Source organism: Rousettus aegyptiacus, unplaced genomic scaffold, assembly GCF_014176215.1.
Source record: "Rousettus aegyptiacus isolate mRouAeg1 unplaced genomic scaffold, mRouAeg1.p scaffold_m13_p_3, whole genome shotgun sequence".
Taxonomy (NCBI): domain Eukaryota; kingdom Metazoa; phylum Chordata; class Mammalia; order Chiroptera; family Pteropodidae; genus Rousettus; species Rousettus aegyptiacus.
In genome coordinates this window covers 59,517,125-59,542,414 of record NW_023416306.1, presented here as the reverse complement: position 1 = coordinate 59,542,414, position 25,290 = coordinate 59,517,125, and the positions used below count along the sequence as shown (strand labels likewise).

The 25,290-nt window shown below is 37.2% G+C and overlaps 1 protein-coding gene across 1 annotated transcript in view; it reads right to left on the bottom strand.

Annotated features, from left to right (window-relative positions):
- Positions 1-25,290, bottom strand: part of ADAMTSL1 (ADAMTS like 1) — an 823,217-nt gene that overhangs the window by 610,440 nt on the left and 187,487 nt on the right. The window contains exon 2 of the mRNA XM_036217921.1: positions 992-1,111. Coding sequence (XP_036073814.1) covers positions 992-1,111 — 120 coding nt within the window. The remainder of the gene's footprint in view (positions 1-991; positions 1,112-25,290) is intronic.

Below are 25,290 nucleotides of genomic sequence, written 5' to 3'. Positions count from 1 at the left end.
AGGATATGGATGTCCATCACAGAGAAGATGGAAATGACAAAAGTAGTAAGAGGTGGCCTGTGAGAGGCTATTGAGAAAGCCAATTTACTGAGTATCTGGAAAGGAAGTTTATGATACAAATAGACAAAACATAACAAAACAAAACAAAACAACACTCTCTTGACAGAGGGCTGCTTATAAGGAGGCAAGGTAAAGGAGCTGGAAACAAAGCCATTTATATGTTTGCTCTGAAGGTATTCTAAAGCATTTTTTTCTGTGATCCTAGCATTTTATGATTGGACAAGAAATCCACTGTATTGTGCATAGAGCAACCTCTAAGTCCAACATGAGTATTCTGAGCACAAAGTCATCTCCATGAAGATCCACATCTAGGACTTTCATAAGTTACCAATCCAATTCTCATAATAAAGCACAAACTAGAAATCACAGTTAGATGTGCAAGGAGAGAGGGATTTTCATCTTGACCTCTCAAGTCAAAGATACTATTTGGTTTCATTCAAGAGCTCATTTTCAACTTTTCCCCCCAAAAACCAGCACCAGAAAAACAAACCTTTATAAAATAAACATTACTATCACTTTGAAGTAAAAATATCCCAAAAGAAGCTAGAATAGAAAATAGAATTTTCATTGACCCATAAAACAATTTGGACTTTACATATAAATCTTTTTTCTTCACTCATTTAAATTATTACCATTTCATCTTCGGACTTGCTGGCAAAACCAGTTATTTTAATATGAAACCTCCACATGCTGCCCCAAACAAACTTTAATGCACTTGAGTAAAATATCTGAAGCTTGCCAAATACCTAAAAAGTCAGAAAGTTGCCCCATAGTCTGTCCCCTGCCCTATCACTTTGCTTCCCTCTCCTTCTCACAGATACAAGAAAATGTCATCCAAACCTCTTCGGATTTGCTAAAACCAACCATCACCACAAGCCAGATATAGCAATTGAATTTGTGTTTCTAAAAATAAATAGAAGAGACACTGTACCGGGTCTTCAGGTTTGTGACTATTCAAGAGGTCAGATAGGAAATCTTCATAAATGTTCTCTCTTCGAACCAGTGTAAATTCACGCAGGAAAACAGCCCCTTCATTTTCATCTCCACACACCTAGAGAGAGAAGATAGATGAATGAAGCTTTCAGACAGAGCCTGGAGGGAGGGAGCACTGAGGAATTAATGACTTGGAGCTGTGAGACCTCTTGATTCATTTCAAGTCTGATTAGAGCACCCAAAAACAACACACCCAAGTACATATTAATGCAAGAGCCACTAGAACATTCTGGCATGTGGCCCTTGGATGAATGCCAAGAGAGTCCATTGCTAAGTTGGTGCCCCTTAACTGACTGGTGTGCACGTCAAAATTTATTGATTATAAGTTATCTTTGTGGCCAGGTCCAATGTGGTCAGGCTCCTAGACCCATTCCATTGAGCTATCCATTTGTATGTGTCACATACAGGTCTTTGACCCCCAGGGATCAGTTCTTAGTCCTGTACATCCGAGCATCAGGTGGATCCAGATGTCCTGTTAAATATCTAGGACAGGATATCTAGAATAGAAGAAGCTGGCTTGAGCCCAGAACTGACTTCTTGAGTTATTCAAGTGCTTTAGAACCAGATACACTTCAACTGAAGGGAGGTATTGGAGAATTTTACCTAGAGTTTATCACATACCAGGTTCTTTACACATGTTATCTTGCACCAGCTCCAGGAAGTGCCTGTTATCAGCCACACCTAACAAGTTAGGAACTGAGAGAACAAAGGATTGTGGGAATTTTCCAGTTAGTAAATGTTGAAACCAGAGCTCAAATACTCCCTGACTCCAAAACCACTTTCTTTGCTTCTGAGCTGTGTAAATCTGCTCTGGTCAAGGACAAACTACTAAGCAATTCCTATAAATTCAAGAAAAAAATCAATTCACCCAGGTCGCCTACTACCTCTCAGAGTCTGAGTTTACTCATCATCAAATAGAAATGATATCAGCATTATCAAATTGCTGAGAAAATAGGAGATAATATATGTAAAGTGCTTAGCGTAGTGACTTGCACATAGTAAACATTCAATAAATAATAGCTGTTTTATTAGCAAAAGCACACTCTGCTCAAAGAACAAGTAAAAATCTAAGCTTTTAACATACCTGAAGTTCTTTGCTCATGTTTATATTTGTAGTGGACATTACAAATATTTTGTTACCTTTATATTATCTTCATACTGCTTTAAATTCTCAACTTTTATACATTTTGAATTTTATACTTTTTTATGGTATTGGTAATATCAGTAATGACTATATGTGTATTCTTCATATTAATTTACACTATCTTGAAGGTCTACAATAATTCATAACAAATTAATTTTAAACCCTAAGTCTTTTAGAAAGGAGTATAATTTTCTTTAACATATAAATGGTCTCTGTTGATATACAGTATAGTTGGTGTCATGGTAGAATCTTGGACCTCTTTACTCCTTAGTGTTATATTGGTGAATATATTGCTTAACATGGCAAAAGAGACTTTGCAGATATAATTGATTCAAGAAATAAATCAATTCACCCATTATCTTTAATTGTTGCCTTAAAGATAAGATTAGTATGCTGGGCTATCCAGGTTGGCCCAGTGTAATCACATGTGGTCTTAAAACAGAGATTTCAACAGAGATAGGGCAGAGGAGGAGGTCAGGGAGATTCAAAGAATGACAAGGACCTGCCTTGCTAGTGCTGACTTATAGATGGAGGAGCATGTGAGAAGTGTGAGAAGAAAATGAGTTCTGCCAACAAGTGAATTTGGAAGAAAATCTGCACCCTAGATGAGAACTACATCTTAGGCCAATACCTTGATTTTAGCCTAATGAGACACTAAGCAGAGAGTCCAGACATGCCTTGCTAGACCTCTAACCTACAGAAACTGTGAGATAATACTTTTGTATTGTTTCAAGTCATTAATTCTGTGGTAATTATGGCAGCAACAGAAAACTGATATAATTATCAAAAGGTGGGGTGTGATGAGAGCTTATCTTCTTTTCCTGCATTAAATTTTATAAGAATTAACTGGGGCTAAACAAGCAGAGGCAAAATTTGTAAGATGTAATTCTTGGAAATGTATCCTTCTAGCTAACCTAACTTATTCCTGTTACATTTAAAAATAATTTTCTCTTAGTTGTTTTTCATCAGTCAATTACTCCTTGAGTCTACAGTTAATACATCTGACCATGGTACTTCCCTGTTTAGAAGTTTTCAAAGATTCCCCACTTCCTGCTAGAAACATTACAAATTCATGGGCTTGGTATTCAGAACCACTCACAGTTCTGGAAGTTCTAGATAAGGAATAGCTACACTTACCCAACTATCTGAAAAAGATCAAGAATTGAGTTTGAAGTGACCTATAATCACCAAACTGATGGTTGCCAGATTAGAGGAGGCTTGGGGACCTTGATGAAAAAGGTGAAGGTATTAAGAAGTACAAAATGGCAGTTAAAAAATAATCATGGGGATGTAAAGAACAGTACAGGGAATATAGTTAATAGTATTATGATGACTATGTATAGTGTCAGGTTGGTACTGGCTTATCACTTCATAAGTTCTATAAATGCCTAACCGCTATGCTCTACACTTGAAACTAATACAATGTTAAATGTCAACTGTAATTGAAAAATTAAAACATAAAGAGACCTAGAATTGATATGTTTTAAACTTTGTTTTCAAAAGGACTAATGTATGCTGATCACTACTGAATTTCATATTTTATGAATAACTTTTTCCAAAAATTCTTGGCTATTCTGAATCTAACCATTATTTGGAATGGTGGCCACCTTTAGTTATTCAGTATCAGATTTCTGAAAAGCCAAAGACTGAAAAGTAGACTAATAAATGGTGCATTTACTTTGTGAAAACTTTTTGTGCTTGTAGAAAACTTCTTTTGTTAAACTGATTAAATAGACAAAAATGATTCAAATATCCTCCAGCGAGACAGTGAGATGTCAGCTATAAGGACTGAATACTCACTAATGCTCACAACAATGAAGGAAAATCAGCGAACCCTTTGTCCATTGGGTTTATACTTTAATTCTCAATCGCAACTGTGTATGTATTCAAAAGAGTTTCTACTTGTTTGTATTTCCCAAGAAAGTTGATAATTTTATAAGTCTCACAATTCTCAACAAGATGTTCAGCTTAAATACTTTTATGTGATATCAAGGCAGAAGGTCTTAATTAAACTAAAATTCAATTTAATTCTGAGCACAGATAAGAATACAAAAGTTAAATGAATGTAATTATAACCATTTTGCCCCTATAGGTATCTCATACATATCTGTTTCTAATTTTATTTCTATCCATGAACACAGTTACTAATTAGGCAATCTAAAATACTCAAATTACTTTGGTCAATATTAAGTTACTTTTGATTGTCTGTATCTACCATCTATGGATGATAATTATATTGTGTATGTTTTAGAAATACTGTTACAATGATCGAGAGCTACCAAAATACATAAATATATAAATCTTATACTTCTATTTCAAGCTGTTTTTATAAATTATTTTAAGTCCAAAGTAGTACATTTACTCATTCATTCTTTTATTCACTCCTATCTACAAACATTTACACAAGTCCTATAAATTGCCAGGAACTTCACTACAGAACATATTTCTAGATGCTCACCAAAAGCCACTATCTTCTCATCATCTTTGGTATATACCGATAGTACATTTCCAAGCTTCCGTGCCAGGTGAGGTGTTTAAAACTGAGTTTTAGCTGGTAGAAGTAATAGGTGCTACTACTGAGTCTGACCTATAAAAATCTCCCACATCCCTTTTCCCCAAACACTATTGCCCCTACGTCTGCCTGGGATGGAATGTTAAAGGGAGCAAAGGCTCCATGAACCTGGCTCACTGAGTGATTGCATACAGGAAGACCACCCTGGAACTTATTCACTTACCTCATACTGTTCCGTGATCAAGAAATAACAGTCTACTGTGTTTGAACCACTATCCATTTTAGAGGATAATTGTTACAGTGGTTCAACTACCCTAATTAATACAACGAAAAAATCTAGGTGAGCACAGAATGCTACAGGAATACAAAGCAAGGGTGTTTACCTCTCCAGGAATGATGACGTAAGACTTTAAAGTGGGGTTAAAGAAGAGTGGGATTTACCTGCTGGTCAAGGAGGCGTGAGGAAAGAAAGGCTCCTGTTCCAGGAGGAGGGCACGTTCTGGGCAAAGGCATGGAGGCTTGAGACACCTGGTTTTGTTTGGTATGTTTTTAGTCTAACATGGCAAGAGTGTGCAGTAGAAGAAAAAAAGTGATGAGAACTGGATTTGGAAAGTGAACAGGGGCCAGATTATGAATCAGGTCACTGAAAGACTTAAGTCAGAATCTTGCTAGGGTATATAAATTTGGAGGACTATTCTGGTGTTTCTGAGGAGGTAAAACCTGGAGATGATCTTTCAGATCATTTCAACTATTCAGATGAGAACCTATGAAGACCTTAGAGGCTGACAGGGAAAGAAAGGATCCTAAGATTGGGTGGCCAGCTGAATACAGCAGATAAGTCTCAGGTTATGCTGATATTTTCTGCTGGGATCTGAGTAGAGAGCAGAGTGGATAGTAACACATTCAATGAAGTAGGAGGAGGAGCAAGTATATGAGTTAGGTGAAGAGACTCGTTCTAGAGAAGTGGAGTATGAGATGCCTTGGGCAGGGAAACATGAGCCTCAGGCCCTGGAAAGAGACTGGTGTGGTTATATGTGAGTGTTGACCTCCTATGGGAAGCAGATGATTCTTGGCATGAATAAGTTTGCCTAGAGAAAAAAAGAATGAGAAGATACGAGAAATGGGATAAAAACCCCAGAGAGCACTGATATTTAACATGTAACATGGATTCATCTCTGATGAGCCATTTTTGCTGACAGAAAATACTAACAAGAAGAACCCAGATTTATAATTATTTTCATCATTCTTAGTTTTCATCTTATTGGTTTTCTATGAAAATACATTTATAACAACTTTACATCTAATTTATTACAATTAGTTCCTTGAAGACAGAGACCATGGCTCATCAGGCTATCAACCCCCAGAATTCAACTAAACTTTGACTAAAACTTGAAAATTTCTGGGATAGCTCAGATTTAAAAAATTCTATTTCCCATGGTCAGACCAAGTTTCCTGATTTTTTTGGTTTGAAAAACACTATTACTTTACATTTGATTTGTCAAAACTCCCTTTGCAGTTATATAGTAGTTAGTATATCCTAAAAATGCATCAAAACTGGCACCCCATTGTGTTTTATGGTTCAGTGGTGTTATTTTTACAGATGGGAAAACAGAAATATGAGAAGTGGTAGGATTTTGTACATCACCAGTGGCTATGTTAAGGACCAGAGAAAGTGTCTCTTAAAAACTCATCTTCCTAAATTCAAATCTGGTTATAGGGCAAGAAACAAGTAATCATTACTGAGTCATGTATCTGTTCCTACAGCATTTCTAGACTCCTAAAGATTGCTCTCCAGAAATCAAAGTCTGCCATGTGCTAGAATTTGTACCCTGTAATGAAGATTGCTTCTCCAATTACAGTCTGATTTCCTGCTCCAACTAGAGACTCCTCTTTCTGATCGCTGGCACACCACAGTACTCCTTAGAGAACCCAGGAATGTAGAAATACCAACTTTCAGAATAGGATCTCATTAGCTCCAGGAAGTCATGGAAGCAATTTATTGTTGTGGTATATGTTCCCTCTAATGCGACTGAGCAATTGGCCATGTAGAGAGGGACACAGTAAATACAGGAAACCAGGGAATCTTTCAAATAACTCTCTATTCTCTGCCCCATTTGCAGGAAAAGGTAGTTTAAAACTAAAACAAAATAAAAGCTCTGAATAATAAGAAAAGCTTTTACATTTGGCTTTGGGAGTTAGTTGAAAACTCAAACTGTCTCTCATATACTTTCGTCTTCTACTTCACACTCCTCCTATCAGGACCTGACATCAACTGTTCCCTCTTTGATCTTTCAGTGGCTCCAGAGAATACTCATCAGAAGTCTGACTCATCTGCTCACACTAAACTTGTTTAGTGAAAGAAAAGACACCTGTCTCTTGACCGCGGAATTTCCTACTTCTTACGAGTTTGTTCTATGACTTGTGGCTAAAATTTGGAAAGTTAAAATGCAGAGCAACTGGTTCACATTTTGGAATCTCTACCATTCTTAAGGAAGAGTCGTAATTTCTGCAGAAATTATAATGTTGATGATGGGAGTAGATTATGGCTGTGGCTTTTAAGCAGCTCTAATGTTCTTAGAACTCTGGGATAGGTAGCCATTTACTTCCAGGCTGGGAGAAATAGCTGTAGGTATAACAGAAGCTTAAACATACTAACAAGTGCTCAAATTATCAGCTCATTGTCCTTCCTTCTTCATTTACTTTTTCTATAAAAACTGAAATGTAGCCAAGCTTATATCCCTGGGTAGGTTTTAGGTTTCAATATACTTATAAAGTATAGCACTGCAAACCACATTGCTATTTTTTTTCCCAAAGTTTTTTGAAAAGTATATTTATGCCCACATTTTGGTTCACAGTTTACTAAGAATTAAGATAATGAAGCAGTAAATTATCATGATATTAGAAAAATAATTTAAACTGCTTAAATAACTAGCTACTGTGTTATCTGAATATACACCTGTATTTAAATGCCAATGAATAGTAAAGTGACTGATGTCAGTGTTATGAGTTCAAGGAGACACTCAAATGTTTATTGAATAACTGAACAGGGAGTTTTCTTGGAGCTCAGAAAATCTCTAGCTCTAGTTCTAAGAATCGCTACTAAGTGATAAGAGGAAATGATGAGAACTTACCATGGATTCAAAGAGCACAAAAGTGGCCCTGACACCCAATATCATTACCTTTGATATTCTAAATAACAAAGTCTGTTCCCAACGTGAAATTATAAGCAACTTCTAGTTTGAAAGAAATAAAGCCGAAGAATCAATATGCTATCACCAGCTCTTAAAATATTGATGTACTTTGCCAAAAATGAGAACAGTCCCAAATTAAATTTTAAAAAATCTAATTAAAGAAATAGATTCCAAATAAAATTAAACATAGGTCTTTTTAACTTTATTAAAGATCCTGACATTTGGTATCAACCATCGATTTTGCTTGATTTCAGTAAATTCCATTTGGTAATAAACAGGGGTCTCTGATTTCTGGAAGGGAATTAATCAGTCGATGTCCTGTTCCTGGTAGGACTATCAGAATGAACCAGAATGCTATGAAAAAACAAATATAAAAATCCAGTCTACTCTCAGTGGCCCCCTTTCCTTTAATCCCAATAACCTCATTCCTGGTTGGAATATTCTAATATAGTAAGATGCAGAAACACGTAAACAGTAATTCAGTTGTGAAAGACAGGAAAAACTCATGAGCGTATAACCTTACAAAGAAATTATTTCACTATGATGTTACAGAAGATGTATTTCAGAGGTTTATGAGAATAAGTACCAAAATAATATTCATAAATGTCTTCAAACTCAGTCACCAATCAGAAAGAGGCTCAATCAGCTTATCGTGCATGAGAATCAGTAAATTTGTCTGTACATATTGACAAATCTAGAGAGATCCGGGAGGTTGATTCACTGAATAAACTGCTTTTAATGTTGAAAGCAGTTTAGAAGACCATTTGCTTATCTTCAAAATTATTGTTTGGTTATTGTATTAGTGGGTATCAAAATCTTTTTGGAGACTCTGTGATACCAACACACCTATCCATACCTACTGCTTCGGCAGGCTTGTCTAAGGAAAATAAAAGATGCCTGAAGTGGCTTCAGGTGTCCCCAACTAATGGCTGCCAACTATGCAAGCTGATTAGCAGTGTTATATTCCCTGAAGGAAAATCTAAATATGATCCCCAAGAAGATCGGTGGGGGTTGCTAACAAAAACATTCTTATAACCATATTTAAGCTACTGACATTTATATACCTAGTGCTTGAAGCTTGAAAACATTTCAGGATTCTGTTTGTTCTTCTACCAACTTTAATTACTATTTCTAAGGATTGTTAAGATAATTGCTAAAAGGTTAGACAGAAAAAAGTGAGATGGAACATACTGGTCCAAAATGTTCAGCTGGGCCTCATAATTCTTGGTACAGATGTTCCTGCTTAGTTCAGGTCTGATTTAGAGAAACAACTATAATACAGTTTGAGGCAAGGTGACCAGATGTAGCTGAAATTAAAGATCTGTCCCAGAATGTCAATGAAAAGAAACTCTGTTACTCTAGCAAAATAACCTTTATGGGGGTGGAGGGAGAGTTATGTTTAAAAAACACCCACTTATCTTTAAGTTGGTAGATATCTACCTTAATGAGACAAAGATTCTTAAAAATAAAATAAAATAAAATAAAATAGAAAACGAACAAAAACATGTAAAATTTACCCTAACACAGCAAGGTGTAAAGAAAAAGTATCAAAAGGAATTCCATCAGAGGGTATGCATTGTGTATAATGTAGGCCTGATTTATTAATAAGCTATGGCATTTCCATAACTTGTTATAAACACAGGCACTGAAATGAAAGTGCTCAGAAGAACTTTAGAGACCATCTTCACCAAGCTCTCATCTTTTCATATAAGGAAGAACATAAACTGCCTTCCTAGGTGTGAGGTAGAGATAACAGGTGGGTTTTGAGACAACCTCTTTGACATATATAAGAGGGTAAAACAGCTAAATAACTCAAGGAAGGCAGTAACTTTACCAAAATATATACCAATTCTCTTCTTTGTTCTCTTCCTCAAGTATTTTAAGATACATTTTATACCATCCCTATCAAGAGGGGAACAAAGTACAATTCCAAAGTTCTAAAGACGTTCTGCTCTAGAAAGGTAATAACAGCTGTGATTCAGATCTACACTTAGACAAAAAAAGAACATGTGAAACAAAAAAGGTGGACTCTTCCATTTTCTACTCCTAAATAGATGGGCACATTACTGTCACATGTTCTAATGACAAGGAGAAACAGAAATAGTTTTCAAATGGCGCACACACATGTCTGTGTGTGTGCAGGTGCTCTTTAAATCTTACATGTAAAATGAAACACTCATTAATGTCAAGAATTAAGAGAGAGAGATGAGCAGTTAGAGAATTTTAAGATGAAGAAAAAATGGAAGAACATAAAGATGTCTAGGTACAAATGCAGTGGTAGAACTCAACCTTTTTTCCTTGCATATTTGGCAAATGTTTATATAGATCAGTATTATTATCTAGTCTTTTCTAAAGTGAGTTGCTTGACTAAGAGGTGTTAGAAGTCAGGATACTACTCATATTCTGAATTAAAATGAGAATTAGGGCAGGAGCTTCTTTCTTCACCCTTGCTTAGTTTACATTAGCGCCTTTGGGGCAATGAAGATGTGCCACTCAGATCTCTTGCTGCAGAGAGCTTAACTGACAGTGCCAAATGGTCTCCGTGCTGCTAAAGAAATGGATGGAACACTATTAAGGCTCTTCTCTACTCTCCCTGCAATGAATTCTCAGTTAATTCTCTATATCACTGGAAAATAATGATCAAAATTGGTGGATGAGAGACAGCTCTAGTTCTACCCTAGTGATGCTCAGCAAGACTGCTTATTCCTGGCTCCAAATTCGACCCTATTCTTTCATTTTTATTTTTTTCAATTCCCATTTATTTTGCCTCTCAGGGTAATGTCATTTTTTCAACATGAATAAAAGTTAAAAACAAAATAGAAATTTGAAGTGTCGTACAGGACAAAACCAAGGGTAGGGGGAAAAGGCAATAGCAAAAGAGAAGAGATGCCAAAAGATGGTGTCCTGTCCCCTCTCCTCTGGAGAATGACTCAAGCATTTAGGTGGCAGTACATACCTTTCTGTACACAAACAGCAAAACTGATATTCCTTTGTTGGGTGAGAAAAGGTGGGAATGGGGAGGGCCTTTCAGAAGGCTTACAGAACAAGTCTACCCTATTCTAGCAAGCCACTTCATCCTACCACTGAAATGCAGATATACATCAAGTACTCTATTCCTTTGGCTCAATGGCTTTAGTTACATACAAAGTATTAAAGGTAGTAAGTTATATCATTTTGTGGGCAAATTAGCAAGTTAGTCTTTATTGCTTCACAAACTCTAGAAGTTTTTCTTTATTCTGGCTAGATCTGACTAACATGTGACAATATTTCAGAAACAAAAATAGGATAGATTGGACCAATGCAAATCTATTCCCTCTTTAAAAATATTCAAAGCACAACAATTCTGTGGATAGTGATTTAATATTATCAGTAGTGTGACTCATATACGTGAACTCGTCATGCCTCTCCTCCATCACACAAGCCCCATGGCCCAGTCTCTGAGAAATGTAAACATAAAAACTTGGGAGAAATGTATATCAGCATTTAAATTTCATATGTAACGTAAAGAATTTCAAATATTTACTCAGTATCTCAAGAAAATGCCCAAGAAGTGGGGAGGTTTATACTTAATGCATAGCAAGCATTCTTAAATGTCCACTCTTCCCTCCTCACCCATTTCTGTCATTCTTAGTGTATTTCACACAGATGGCAGCTGGTTCTTCAAAACTTTGTCTCTCCAATCCCAAGTTATTTCTGAAATTCAGCCTATGTATTTTTTGCAGAAAGAGAAGTGGAATGCCGAATGTATTTGTGTATTTTTACTTTGCCATTCTTTTATAACAATATTTTGTTCCTATTAAAGAGGCATGATCTTGGAAATTAATGTGCTTTATAGGTGCATATGTATGTATACTGATGTATAAATGTATACCTCTGTGTAAGTGTTTGTGTGAGTGGTAGAAATCCCACCGTGACCTTAAATAGTGAGGCCTAGGCATGTCTGATAGATGATGGGTCTCTTTGGATGAGGGGCAGAGGATCCTCTTTGGAGAGAATTCATCCTAGTTTGGTCTAATCTCAGACCTTGGATATCAAAGAAAAAAAGAGCAATTCTATACTCAGTATAGTGATTACTATTCAGATTTCACCCAGTGGAAGCACTTTTTAAGTTAAAAAAAAAAAAAGCATGTGCTAAAAATCCCTCAGAGTATGCAATCCTGCTTTCCATTTCACCAGAAGCCCTGGTGCCTCAAGTCTGGGAGCTATAGTGGCATGAACCAGCGAAAATGCTCAGCACTCAGCTAAAGAGGCTACATGAAGCAATCAAGTAGAGAGAGTCCACATAGAGCAGGAAAAGTCCAAAAACTGTACATAGAGAGATTCAGGTATTCTAATGTCCCAACTGAGCCTGGCCTTCCAGCTGTCCTTGCTAAAGTACCAGATATGTGATTAAACCATCTTGGACATTCTAATCCAAATAAGCTCCCAGACAAATGCAACTCCATGGAGTAGAATGATCATCCAGTTGAGCCCGGTCAATTCACAAAATTATGAGAATAACAACATAGTTTTAGTTTAAACCATTAAATTTTGGGTTAACTTATTACAATAGAATAAGTAACTGAAATATGATAGCATTGATTGAATGTCCCAAATTGCTTTCAGAAGCACACAAAGGGGGGGGGTAGTTTTCCTTCTAGGTTACTCTATCTGTTGAATTTTTAAGATCATCATAGATGTTGAGCTCCAGTCAACACTCTCTGGGAAAAATAATGATCTTTTAGTAGGCTCCTATCATCTTCTTCCTCAATATAAATGATGGTAGTTGCTGTAAATACTAGGTCCCTGGAAAAAAATTTAGTGTCATACTCTTCTTATCTCTTGTTCGCTGTTATTCCACATATAATTTTGAAAGCTATGAAAGGACAAAGTGATTACTACTTAGCATAATTCTAAATGTAAAGACTTTATTCTTCATTCCATATTTTGAATGTCCTCAAGGTCATTGCCTTTCCACACACCTTTAGGAAGGTAATATTTCGATGGCACTGTCTGTGTCAAATACTTGTCAGCCTTAAAATGTCACTGTGAAACTTTGAGCCTCATGGCTCAGGACCACCTCTGTCTTATTCACCACTGTATCCTGAATTCCTAGCCATGTCTGGCACAGAACTGAGTTCTATAAATATCCGAGTAGTGAATTAATGAAGGCTTTTTTTCTTAGTTATTAATTTCAGAACTGTTAGAGCTAGAAAGAGGCTCAGAAACTGTCCAGTCTCACTCCCGCTGGAGCCCACAGAGAAGCAGACTGACTTTCCCAAGAGTATATATTTAATAAGTGTCAAAGCCCAGACTAAAATGTAGATTTCTGGATGCCAGTCCCGCGCCCTCTCCACCCCATGGCTCCAGTGTCTCTCTCCTCTGTTTGGGTTGTCTCTCTAAATAGCTGACAAGTACAAGATGTGGATGATGTGGAATCATAACTGCAAGCTCAAAGAACCAACAGTGAAATGTGGCTAATTTAAACCTGGGCTGCTATTAAAAATACAGTATAGGAAACAAAACATATGATAGCATTCTTCTATTTCATGCTCTACAGACCACACATATGGGGTACAGAGTTAATTTCTAGATGCCATACTTTAAAAGGACAACTGACAAACATAATGATGACTATCTGGAAAGCATATGACAATCAGCTGAATTAATCAAGAACATTTTGCCTGGCAAAGGGAAGGAGAAGATCTGACAGCTGTCTTCAGGTACTTGAAGGGCAGCTTCTAAGAGAAAGGAAAATTTAATTGCCTTAGCCCTCCTCATCCTCTTCTTGATCTTCATTTCCTTCCCATTCACTTGCTCCCTGCATTCTGACTTCTGTTGTCACTGCTCTGCTCTCCCCAGGCTCACCAAGACTGGTCTTTCAGCCACATGGTCTTAGTCATCATCCCTAATGACCACACGCTGTCTCTGAAAGTCTCTCCCTTTGATTTCTACAATTGGGAGTGATCCCAATCCTCTGTCCATTCCTTTGGTTTCTCATTGGTGAATCCTTCAGTGCCTCCCACCCAATAACCATAAGTGATTCCAGGGCTCTGTCCATGGGAATCTTTTCCTCTCTCTTTCGTTTCTTGCCCCCGGACTCTGGTTACCTCTCAGAGAGCCAGCCATCTCTTCTGGACAAATGATTTCCAAACCCATATCTGTATATATCTGAACCGTAGCTCTTCAATAAGCATGTCCTATGCTTCCTTCATCTGTACTTTGAACTTTGATGTGTCCTCTGCTTGGAATGCCCTCCTTCCATCTCCTCATACTGAAATTACATCAGTCCTTAAAGGCTGCCTCTTTCACGCATCCTCTCCAGTCCCTCTTTACACCATAATCCCACTGAATCCACAGAAGTCCTGCTCTTACAGTTGTGATATGTTGTCATGGGACCTAGATGTCTTAGTTCATCACTTCCCTGCTGTGTGATTTGAGTAAATTACTTAAACCGAGACTTAGGTCCTTTGAGTGTAAATGGGGGAGAACTTTACAGAGTTGTTGTGATGATTATATGGATGAACATGTGAAAAGTGATTTGTAAACTACAAAGTGCTATATAAACAACTTGGTAGTATCAGTACTACGAGGGAGTTTTTTGATAGTATGAGCTAGCAGAATATGTCCAGTCAAATAAATTAATATCTACATCTTGACTGACTCACTTGGCTGGAAAAACGTGTGGACATTCCAATATAAACTGGATTGGGGATGTGGTGTAGAAGACACATGTCATGATTTATTGAGATCTGAGTCCTAGCACCTCATTTTTAAACAAAAAATACAGCATATTATTACTTCTGTAATGGCATGCAATTTCATCTCTCTTGTTGTCATTTGGGAACTTGTCTTACCTCCTCTACTAGGCTGTAAAGGTATCAGGGTCAGGGACCTTGACCTATTGATCATTCTGCAAGTCCAAGAACAATACCTTAAACTTGGTATAGCCGCAATATTTAATGATTTGAATGAAAATAAACTTGACACATGTAGTTTCGGGGAAGTGGAATTCAGCCAGCCCATATCCTGATAAAATAGGCTTTTCAAAAAATTAAATATGGTGTCCTGAAGAAGGAGTTGGCTATTAAGTAGGTAACAAAGACTTACAGTGTAAGCATTTCCACAGAAGCTGAAGAAAGCATTCTGACAAATTCTGAGAGCCTAACTCTGCAAATCTGTGGATTACTTAGCTAAAATTATTGCTATTATTTCTGTCATTCTCCACCTCCTCTATAATAGACATAGAATATATGTTCAGCAATTGATAACATTTAATTCCCTGACATCGCAGTCATGAAAAGGTCTTTTTGTTTGTTTTGGGCCTCTCTGGAGTACTTTCTAGTTCTTGGGCATCTGAATAACAGCCTCTTTAATCATTCATTACAATCACAGATGATGGGCAATTCACACACATTTGAATGTTTATTAATCAAATAGATGGAGTAGATAATGCAGACACTACCATGATACATTTTCTAGACTCAAAGAATCTGAATTGAGTGATTTTAAATGCTGACTGCCCACCCCACCCCATTTCCAGTCAGCTTTTTCTCTGATTCTCCTCTGAGGTTTCCATTTCTACTAGTTACTTTTCCTTCTATGTGAATGTCACTGTCTCTTATTTCACAGAAACAAATTAAGTTCCTTAGATGTGAATACTCTAAAATGACTGTCTTCCCAAAATTACATGCCCCTATCCCTGCACTTCCCTTAGTCTCAAACATGAACATGTCTTTCTTGTACTTGGAATGTCATCCACTGATGTCCCCATAGAAATCTTGTTCCATTAATATTATTCTCTTCTCTCCTCTATTCCCCACATATAGTTCCTCTCTGTGTTCATCTTCTGATATTTATCTCCAACTGACTCCGACCTCTCTGTGTTCATCTTTTCATACTTGAGCGGGAGGGAGAGGAATAAATATGTCACTTCTTAACTCTGTGCTCTTACATCTAGTATCCAACACATTTCTTTCTTCTCACAGCCACTTTTCTAGAATTAAGTCTTCACTATACTTAATGACTATATAAGCACAACAAACAGCAACTCTGACTTTGGTGTCACCATCCAACAGGCTAAGGTCATCAATGACTTTCTAGGTACCAAATATAATATGCATTTTCCAGTCTTCATCTAACATCCATGAATTGTGACCTGCGTAGCCACTACCTTTTGCTTGAAACCATCTTATGCTTTACCTTCCATGAAGCCACACTCTTCGGCTTCTCAATCTCCTCCATGTTTTGATATTCTTGTGTCTTATTCTACAAATTTTTCCTGAAAATCTTTTCATGACCATGGATTTAGACAGCACTGATGAGATGATAACTTTCAAATATATGTATCTCTAGCCCCAACTCTAGATACATGTACCCACTTACCTATTAAGCATCTCCAAATGTCCCACAGGTACTTCCAATTGACTATTTCAAAGAGGATTCAGCATTGTATCCACATCTTCCAAACATGCTCCTCCTTCTGCAGACTTTTTCTGTACTGGCAACACATCCCTGCCATGTGTCCCAAGTCAGAAACCTTTTAGTCTACCTAGATCCTATCTTTCTTCCTCCCTCCTACATTAACACTGATTACAAATTCTGACACTAGTCTCTTCTGAATGTCTTTCCTACTTGACCTCTCTTTCTCCAGGTTTGGTCGACTATCTCCTAGACTACCACGGCACTCTTCTTAGCAGTCTCTGTTTCTAATTTTATCCCTTCTTCGGTCTAACACCTGCATTGCTAATGGAGTGAGCTTTCTAAAAAACAATCCCAATGATGTCTCTTTCTGGCATGAATGACATGCTTCAATAAGTTCTTACCTTCTACATGGAGGTCCTCAAATTTTAATGTACATATAAGTCAATCTGGGGGTCTCATGATAATATAAGAGTAGGAGGTTTGGGTTGGGGCCTGCAGTTCTGCATTTCTAACACCCTCCTTGATGCTGCTGATGCCGATGCTACAGTCCAGGGACCATACTTTGAGTAGTCACATTCTACAGATGATAAGCCGGCCTCCTTTTAAAGTCCCAAAGAGCCTTTGTTGGTCTCTAAGTACCACTGCAACCTCTTCTCCAATCTTTTTCTTCTTTGCTTTTAATGCTTCGGCAACTCTGAATGGCTAGTGGCCATCAAAAACGCCATGGTCATTTGCTCCTCTATGCCTCTACACTGTCAGTTCCATCCACTTTGCATGTCCACCTGCAGAAGTCTATTAGTTAACTCCTACTCAGCTCAACTCTATCTTGGCAAGTCTGTCTCTCTCCCAGACCATGGATCCTTGCAAGAGAATTCTGGTTCATATCCAAGGTTCTAAACCAGGAGAGTATCCTGGCCCAGAGGCACAAGTCCCCAAAGTTTGATGAGTCAGCACTTGATCTATTTGTCTAAAGCAGAAGCCTCTTAAAATTCTCATTGCTCCTTCAGTACTTCTTAGTGGAGAACATGTTGCCTAATAATCACAAAACAAAAGCCTCAATGAGATAAGTACAGATTTTTTTTTTCCTTTTAAAGGTTAAAACAAATACTAAAGTGGGAGTAGCTGAAGAAAAGATTTATAATGTAAACACATATTGCACATAGAATTAGATCTATCTTATATTTAATCAACTGGAATTTAGGCAAAGTTGTCACTAATAAAAATATTTTTATGTTTTTCAAATTGCTTTACTAAACTCTTGCATTTAAATGTGCCTCCTGAGTATATTACTAAATGTGTTCAATGTGTCACCATTACAAAATGGACAATAATGGAAGATTAGCTAATGAGTCATTTGAAGGTTCTGCTTATTAATTTTTATAGCCTCAGTGTCTAGAACCTAATCATCAACTGTTATCAATACCCTAGAGGAAGTGAAAAAATTATTTATTTGCTTATTAAAGGTAGGGTTCCTTAGAACTTCATGATTTGTTCTTCCTTTCTTTCTTAGAACTAATGGGAGCTTCCAAAATTTTGCTCACTCTTCATAAATGATGCATATTTTAATTATATTTGTGAGGATTCCCATTTGACTCAACTTCAGTATCTGATCTTGACTTTAACAGACATGTTTGTTTTGTAACTACCAAATAAATTCCTGTACTCTGTTAATAATTTTTTTTTCTGTCAATGAAGTACGGGTGACTGAATGTTAAATAAACATTCTTTTTCAAAATCAAACTGAAAATAGGATGTTCCATTTGTGTTTACTATGTAAACATGATAAAATTTGACTTTTTTTCCCTTTAGCTTAAAAATTCCCACTCCTTTCACTTCTAAAACTATATTTTTTAAACTCTAAAAGTTTGTCAGCCTTTCTTTTACGAAAACATTACTATGTTTCAAAGGTTTTAAAGTCTTCTTTACATTGTCAAACTGCTTTTGATTACTTATTATCTTATTTTATTTCAACAAATATTTCTTTAGCTTCTACTATGTTGTGAGAACTATGTCAGATGCTGAAAGAGTAGACATAAAAATAAATGTTTTCTCGTGGCTTTCACAACCTCAGTCTAGTAGGAGAAAGAATGGTAGGTGACCATGGTACGTAAGTGTGTAGTGGTACTTCGCTGGTTTCCTTTTGCATGTCTTTAAGCCATAGTAATAACAAAATGCCATAAAAAAGAAAAAAGTAAAAAAAAAAAAGGTAATGTCTGCTATACGAAAATACAAGCTCCATGCCTTAGATCTATTGAAAATAGTGAAACGGAGCACTCTTTCAAAGGATGATGACATGTGCTCTGAGAACTGCCAACCACTCATGTTCATTTTTAGGCCTCCTAATGAGTATGCCTGAAGCCCAACTGATGAATAGAACGACCTCTAGATAACAATTTCTTGACTGCTTTGTTTTTTTTTTTTTCTTTTTTGGAACAATCTCAGAGATAGATTAATTAATAAATAGTAACTGAGCCCCTACTCTGTGTACAAGGGTCTATGGAAAGTCCTATTTGGCTTGCTGAGTGGCTGTGAAAATGAGACCTATAAAAGGTTAAGCACATCTACTTCTTGAGTACCTTCAGCAGTGTTAAGAGCAGCTAGGAAAAGAGGATCCCCAACAATTATGCCCATTCTATTATAATGCAGACAGACTAACTACAACCTGGTAGCAAACAATGAGTGCGCTGATGGAAACCAACAGTGCATCCAATAAGTGCTCATCGATGAGCCATCCCACCTACTCATCCTACCGCCTCCCATCTTTTTTGTTCTAGTTACTAACTCTTTTTCCTGATTAACTGAAACATGTTGGCTTCTCTTTTTATCAGTCTCTAGCCATTACTTTCTCCAAGGTCATTTATTGGATTCCTAATATATCAAAAATTGGTGTAAACATTCTACAATTAGAATCTTTTCAAACCCTCACAAATCATCAAGACAATTCCAGTACCTGAAAACACTGTGCTAGAAGCTGTAAATAATTTCAAAGGTAAGATCTCTGCCCTCGAAGAGTTAGAATCTAAAAGAAGAGAAGGGGAACGTGGAGGTGTTAGCCTCTTAAAAACGTGGAACAAAATTTGCTTTGAATTTGTACTAAATTTTGTTTTTATATGAATACTTTTTTTATAAATTGTTTTCAATAATAAAGAAGTATATAGAGTATCAAACTTAAGTCTCCTAAAGCCTTGAATCTTAAATCTCCTTTATAAGGGCGAACTGCCATACTTGCTGAAGACCAAAATGTTTAACAGATATTTTTGAGCATGTGCTTTGCAGTTAGCAGGTGATCAAAAACTATCTGTCCTCAGTGTAATATATCCACCATTACAGCATCATATAGAATACACCATCCTAAAATATCTCCTGTACCTCATCAGTTCAACCTCACCCCTCTTAAACTCCTGGTAACCACTGATCTGTCAACCAGTTTTATAGTTTTGCCTTTTAGAGAATGCCAAATTCTCCAAATTAGAACCACACAATATCAACCTTTTCGGATTGGTCTTTCATTTAGCAATATACATTTAAGATTCATCAATGTTTCTGCATGAAGGCTCTTATCTTTTTACTGCTGAATCGTGTTTCATTCAACTAATGAAGGACTTATTAGGTGCTTCCAGTTTTCATGATTATGAGTGAAGCTGCTCTAAACATTTACCTGAAGGTTTTTGTGTGGATATAAATTTTCAAATGGCTGGGTAAACACCTAAGAGTATGATCGCTGGGTCATACAGTAAGACTCGGTTAAGACTCTTTGTTAGAAAATGCCAGTCTTTCGAAGATGCTGTAATGTTTTGCATTCCTACTAGCAATAAATGAGAGTTCTTGTTGTTTTGCAGCCTCCTCAAGTAATATTGTCAGGTTTTTGGATTTCAGTCATTCTAAGAGTTAATTCATTGGTTTTAATTTCTAGTTCCCTAATGACAAATAATGTTGAATATCATTTCATATGCTTATTTTTCATTGTATATCTTCTTTGGTGAGGTGTCTATTCAGAGCTTTCGCTCACTTATTTGTTTTCTTATTGTAGAGTTTTAAGTGCTCTTTGCATATTTTAGATATAAGTCTTTTATTAGATGTGTTTTGCAAATATTTTCTCCTAGTCTGTAGCCTGTTTTTAGGTTCTCTTAGCAGTGTATTTTTCAGAGTAGAAGCTTTTAATTTTAATAAAGTCTAGCTTCTCATTTTTTCTTTCATGGATCATGCTTTTTGTGTTATATCTAAACACTCATCACTAAATAAGAGGCCACATAGGTTTTCTTGAAAGTATCAATCTAGAAGTTTTGTAGTTTTGTCTTTTACATTTTGGTGTATGATCCTATTAGAATTAGTTTTTGTGAGAGATGTAAGGTCTGTGTCTGGATTCATTTTGTTGCATATGGACATACAATTGTTCCAGCTCTATAATCATGCAATTTTAATATCAGTAGAATGAATGGATCGACTGTAAGTATATGTGGTTATTAATAGGTTAATAAATAAAACCAACATGATGATTAAATGCCATTGAGTTTGTAAAGCACTAGGAGGCATTCATACAAGCCATTTACTAAGAAACGGAAACTCAGTAAATGCAGTAATTTACTAAAGTCAGCCACTACATGGTACTCAAAGAACTGAAGAAAAAATGGTGGTGGTAACTGTACACAATACATAGTACCTACAAACTGTTACTCAAGAAGGCGTAATTCTTTTATTACAATTGCACTTTTATGGTTTCTTTTGGCTTCTGGAGACTTTTCTGTCTTCAAAAGGCCACTTTTACTATACAAATATCACTGAGGGCTGTTTAACCACTTTGGGTGTTAGAATTATCAGGATGTGCCTAATAACCTAGCATTATAGACCCTTAGTTAGAATGAGACTCATCTCCCTAACTTAAAAAGCAGCTCTCACAGCCTCTGTTGGGACACTCCTATCATCTATGGGGTTGCTTCTTCATGAGGCAGTCTGATGACCTTCTGATAGCTCCAAATATTAGGGGGGAAATATCTTAATTATCATACTAAGTGAGAGTTCATTTCTCTGTAATGCCACCAAACACCCATTGTTTTTAAACAGAGAGTATCCTTGGTCTGGTATTTTGGAGAGCACCAAATACATGAAAGATACTTAGGTACCAATCTGAGCTGGGTAATTATGTGCCAGGCGTTTCATTCCTATAAGTCTTAATTAGTTGATTTAAGATAAAGTTTTCAAATTCTCTGCTTCTAGCAAAGCTAATAAATTTGCAAGAATTAGTTTTAAATCAACTAAAAATAAAAGTAAGTAATGGGAAAGCACCTGGGGAGTAAGAAAACAGTAGGAAGGATGAAAGGGGCATTGAAATTTGAGAAAGAGGGTTTAAATAGCCAACTTTGCCTAAGTTCAGTCATAAAGAGATATACAATATTATGACATGTTAAGTAGCTTCCACAGCCTTTACAGGAATACCATTCTTAAAATCTGTCTTTGTAGTAAGTTTTAACTCTCAAAAACAGGAGGAATTCTATTCTTCATCTGCTCACGAGATAATAAGAAACTGCCACAAAACACAGATCCAAATAGCACTGTCTTTCCCCAGGGAATGTTTTACTCAGTTGTTAAATGTTCCCACCAGAAATCTTTTCGAAAGTCCTGAAACATATTTCATCTACACCCTCCCTACTTTCCTACAGAAACAAAATTAATTGTTCCCTCAATGGCAGTTCCCTCACTTCTTTTAAAACTTTGTGAAGGAAATGTGGCTTTGTGCAGATTATTTTCATTCCTCTAACATCTATCATGAAAGAGTCTGTTTAATGTATTCATTGAAAGAATTATTTAAGCTCCAGTTCAGCCCTTCATTATTGCTGGGGATAAAAGAAACAAAAGGTGATTTGCACTTGAGAATTTGCAGCATGAAGTGTCTGTTAAACAAAACCAGCAGCAACCATCCTCTTGAGCAGGCACCAGGCAGGAACGGGACCCTTCTATAAAGCATGCACACGTCTACACTTGACCCATGGGGAGAACGCCAATATGATTCCATCAGCCAGAGTGACAAAACCCTGGCTTGAAAAAACACAAAAGCACACAGCAGCTCCGAGATTCGCTGCTAAGCAACATTGTCCTGCTTCCCCAGCCCCTACCCCCACCACCATAAAAAATAAAGTGAAGTGGAAGTTACTGACTGTGGGAAAAGAAGATGTACTCAGGATGGAGAGAAGCTGCAAACCTGCTCTTTAAAATCTGTCATTTAGGGCCAGTTGACCCGAGCTCATAAGTAATTGCTAAGTGAAGTAGAAGAGAACTTGCTCCAGAGGCTCCTTGGGGTTCCTCTGAGCACTCACTCCCCTTAGGGGAAAATGCCAATCATGAGTATCAAAATAACGAGGGTGTCCTTGTAGCTCTGGCTCCACTCTCCTAGATGGCAGCAGAGAGCAGGGGCTGGTTAAACTCTCTGATTGCAAGCTTGATTAATCACAATCAGTTCTACTTTATCCAAGCTCAGTGCTGCCCAGTCAGGGTTGGAGTGAAACTGCCACCTGCAGACCATCATCATCTTCCTCCTAGCTAGAATTTACTGAGCCCCTGATGGATTCCAGAACCCAGACTAGAGCTTCACGTACCTTAGCTCATTTCATTTCTAAAATCGTACCAGCAGCAAGCCTTACTCACCCAATTTGATAGGCTAGAAAACTGATGCTCAGAAAAATTAGGGTAAGAATTGGCTGGGGCAGGATCTGAACTCATGCCTAGCTTGTTCCAAACTTTGGAGTTTACACTCTTATGCACTATAGCATAAACACATGGTCTTGGTCACTTAGGAAGGTGACTTTGTGACGTAACTTTGTTGTGATCTTCTGAAAAGGCAATATGGGTTTCTTTTTAGAGATGCAGTATTGTGTTGTAGATAAGTTCATAAATTCCAGACTCCCTTGTTTTAAAACCTAGCTAGACCTCTTGCTGGTTGAGGAACTTTGGCTAGTTAGCTTCTTTGTGCCTCAGTTTCCTCAGCTGCACCTACTTCATAAGTTGTACATAACCTGGAATGGATTGCTAAATGTGGAGGTAGCAGAGGAGCACTTTACAAGTGGAAGGTATTCACGAAATGTTCGTTTGCATGCAGCCTCACAAATATTGCCTTATGTGAGTCAGATGAAGAAGGAACATGTCATAGCAAACCAGAGAAAATCACTACTGATGTTCATGTTTTCTTGCGAAAGAAGCATAACGTACTACAAACAAGCACAGATTTTATACACAAAGTTGGAAAATACCGGCATCGGCTCTTAGTCCTGTCATGTCATTGCTTTTAAGGTCTGATGATCCTGCGCTGTGCTTGTAGACAGAGCCAATCAATTTGGAGTCAGTCAATCATTTTGCCAATTTATTTTATGCTGTTGTTAAAACAGGAGAGTTCCTGAGAACAAGAGGTTAAGTAACTTACTCAGAGGTTAAATCAATAGTTAGACTAAACACAACCCGTAATTCCCAATGCTCTATCACTCCTCTTCCTCCTGAGGCATGCCTTTCTTTTGACTGCAATCTCAGCTATGTTTGAAAATAGTTGCACTTCAAACCATGGGCCAGAGCTGGGGCGGGGGTGGGGGGTGGACGAAACCAAAACAAAACAATTTTTTCTGTAAAAAACATACCTGTTGAGTCAGGATGAACCAAAAGCAATTCATGCCAGTTTGTTATTTAATTTTTTAAAGCATAACCAAGATAAATATGCATGCAGCCTCACAAACATTGCCAATTTGACTTTAGCTTACTACTTGTTCTTCCCATCGTCTTCTCCACCCTGACCCTTCCATCAAACCACTGTGATTAAAATGCTTACAAAGAACCATTCTTGAGGCTCCAACCTGCTCCTCAAGGGTATATAGAGAACCACGACCAGGGAAAGGAGCTAGAATCGCACTATTTAACAGCACTGATTGTGGAATAGCCGGTTGTGTAGGCAGCAAGGAAGGCAGAAAACAACTCCAGCAGTCTGTGGGGATGAGGGCTGAGCTGTGCCATAAAAGAGCAACATAATCCTGGCTTCAGTCTAGAGAAAGGAGAAGAGTTACACTTAGCTTGGTCATCCCAAGATTTTACAGTGGGTTTGCTAGACCCCTGCCATGATAAAAGTGGCCCACTATGCCTCAGGTGTTTGTACAAAAAAAGAAAAAGAAAAAAAAGGTGATTTATGCTGAATATCTGCTTTCCTTCTAGAAATCTGGAATTCCAGTACATGCTAGGCAGAAGGTGCCTATGTGCCAGCCCTCATAAAAATCCTCTGGTGCTGAGCATCTACTGGGCTTCCCTGGCAGACAACATTTCACATTTTTACAACTTGTTGCTGGTGGAATTCAGCTCATTCTGGGTGACTCCGCTGGGAGAGAGGACTCTTGGAAGCTTGCTCCTGGCTTCCTTTGGATTTTGCCACACACACCTTTTCTCTTTGTTAATTTTACATAGTAGTATAGCTGTGAATATTGCCAAATTCTGATTTCTGTGAGTTCTAGCAAATCATCAAATATGAGAGTGGTATTGGGAATACCCAGTATACAAGGTGAAGAAAAAATACTTTTCTAAACTCTTAGAAACATTTCCTTCTTCAACTGTATTCCTCTTATGATCTCAGCACGTTTCTTTTGTATTTTGGTCATCTTTGTCCTAACCTAACTTCTCTATAAGGTTGTTAATTTAAGAGTAGGCGAGACCTTCACTCAAGTCTGAGTCACCTAGTCCAGTGCCTTGTAAAGAATATACCTATTAAAAGTTGGTACATGAATAGATGAATGCCGCTTAGATATTTATCTCAATTACAATGCCTCCTAGTTCAAAATATCGTATACTTATATTTGATCTATTTGAATGTGATATCATTAGCATTCCCTAAACTTCCAGAACCTAAAAAATTCCTCTTTTTTCTGAGTCATGCCTTTCTTTTGACTGTAATCTCATCTATGTTTGAAAATAGCCACACTTTAAACCATGGGGCGTGGAGGGGGGTGCAGGGGAGGAGACATGAG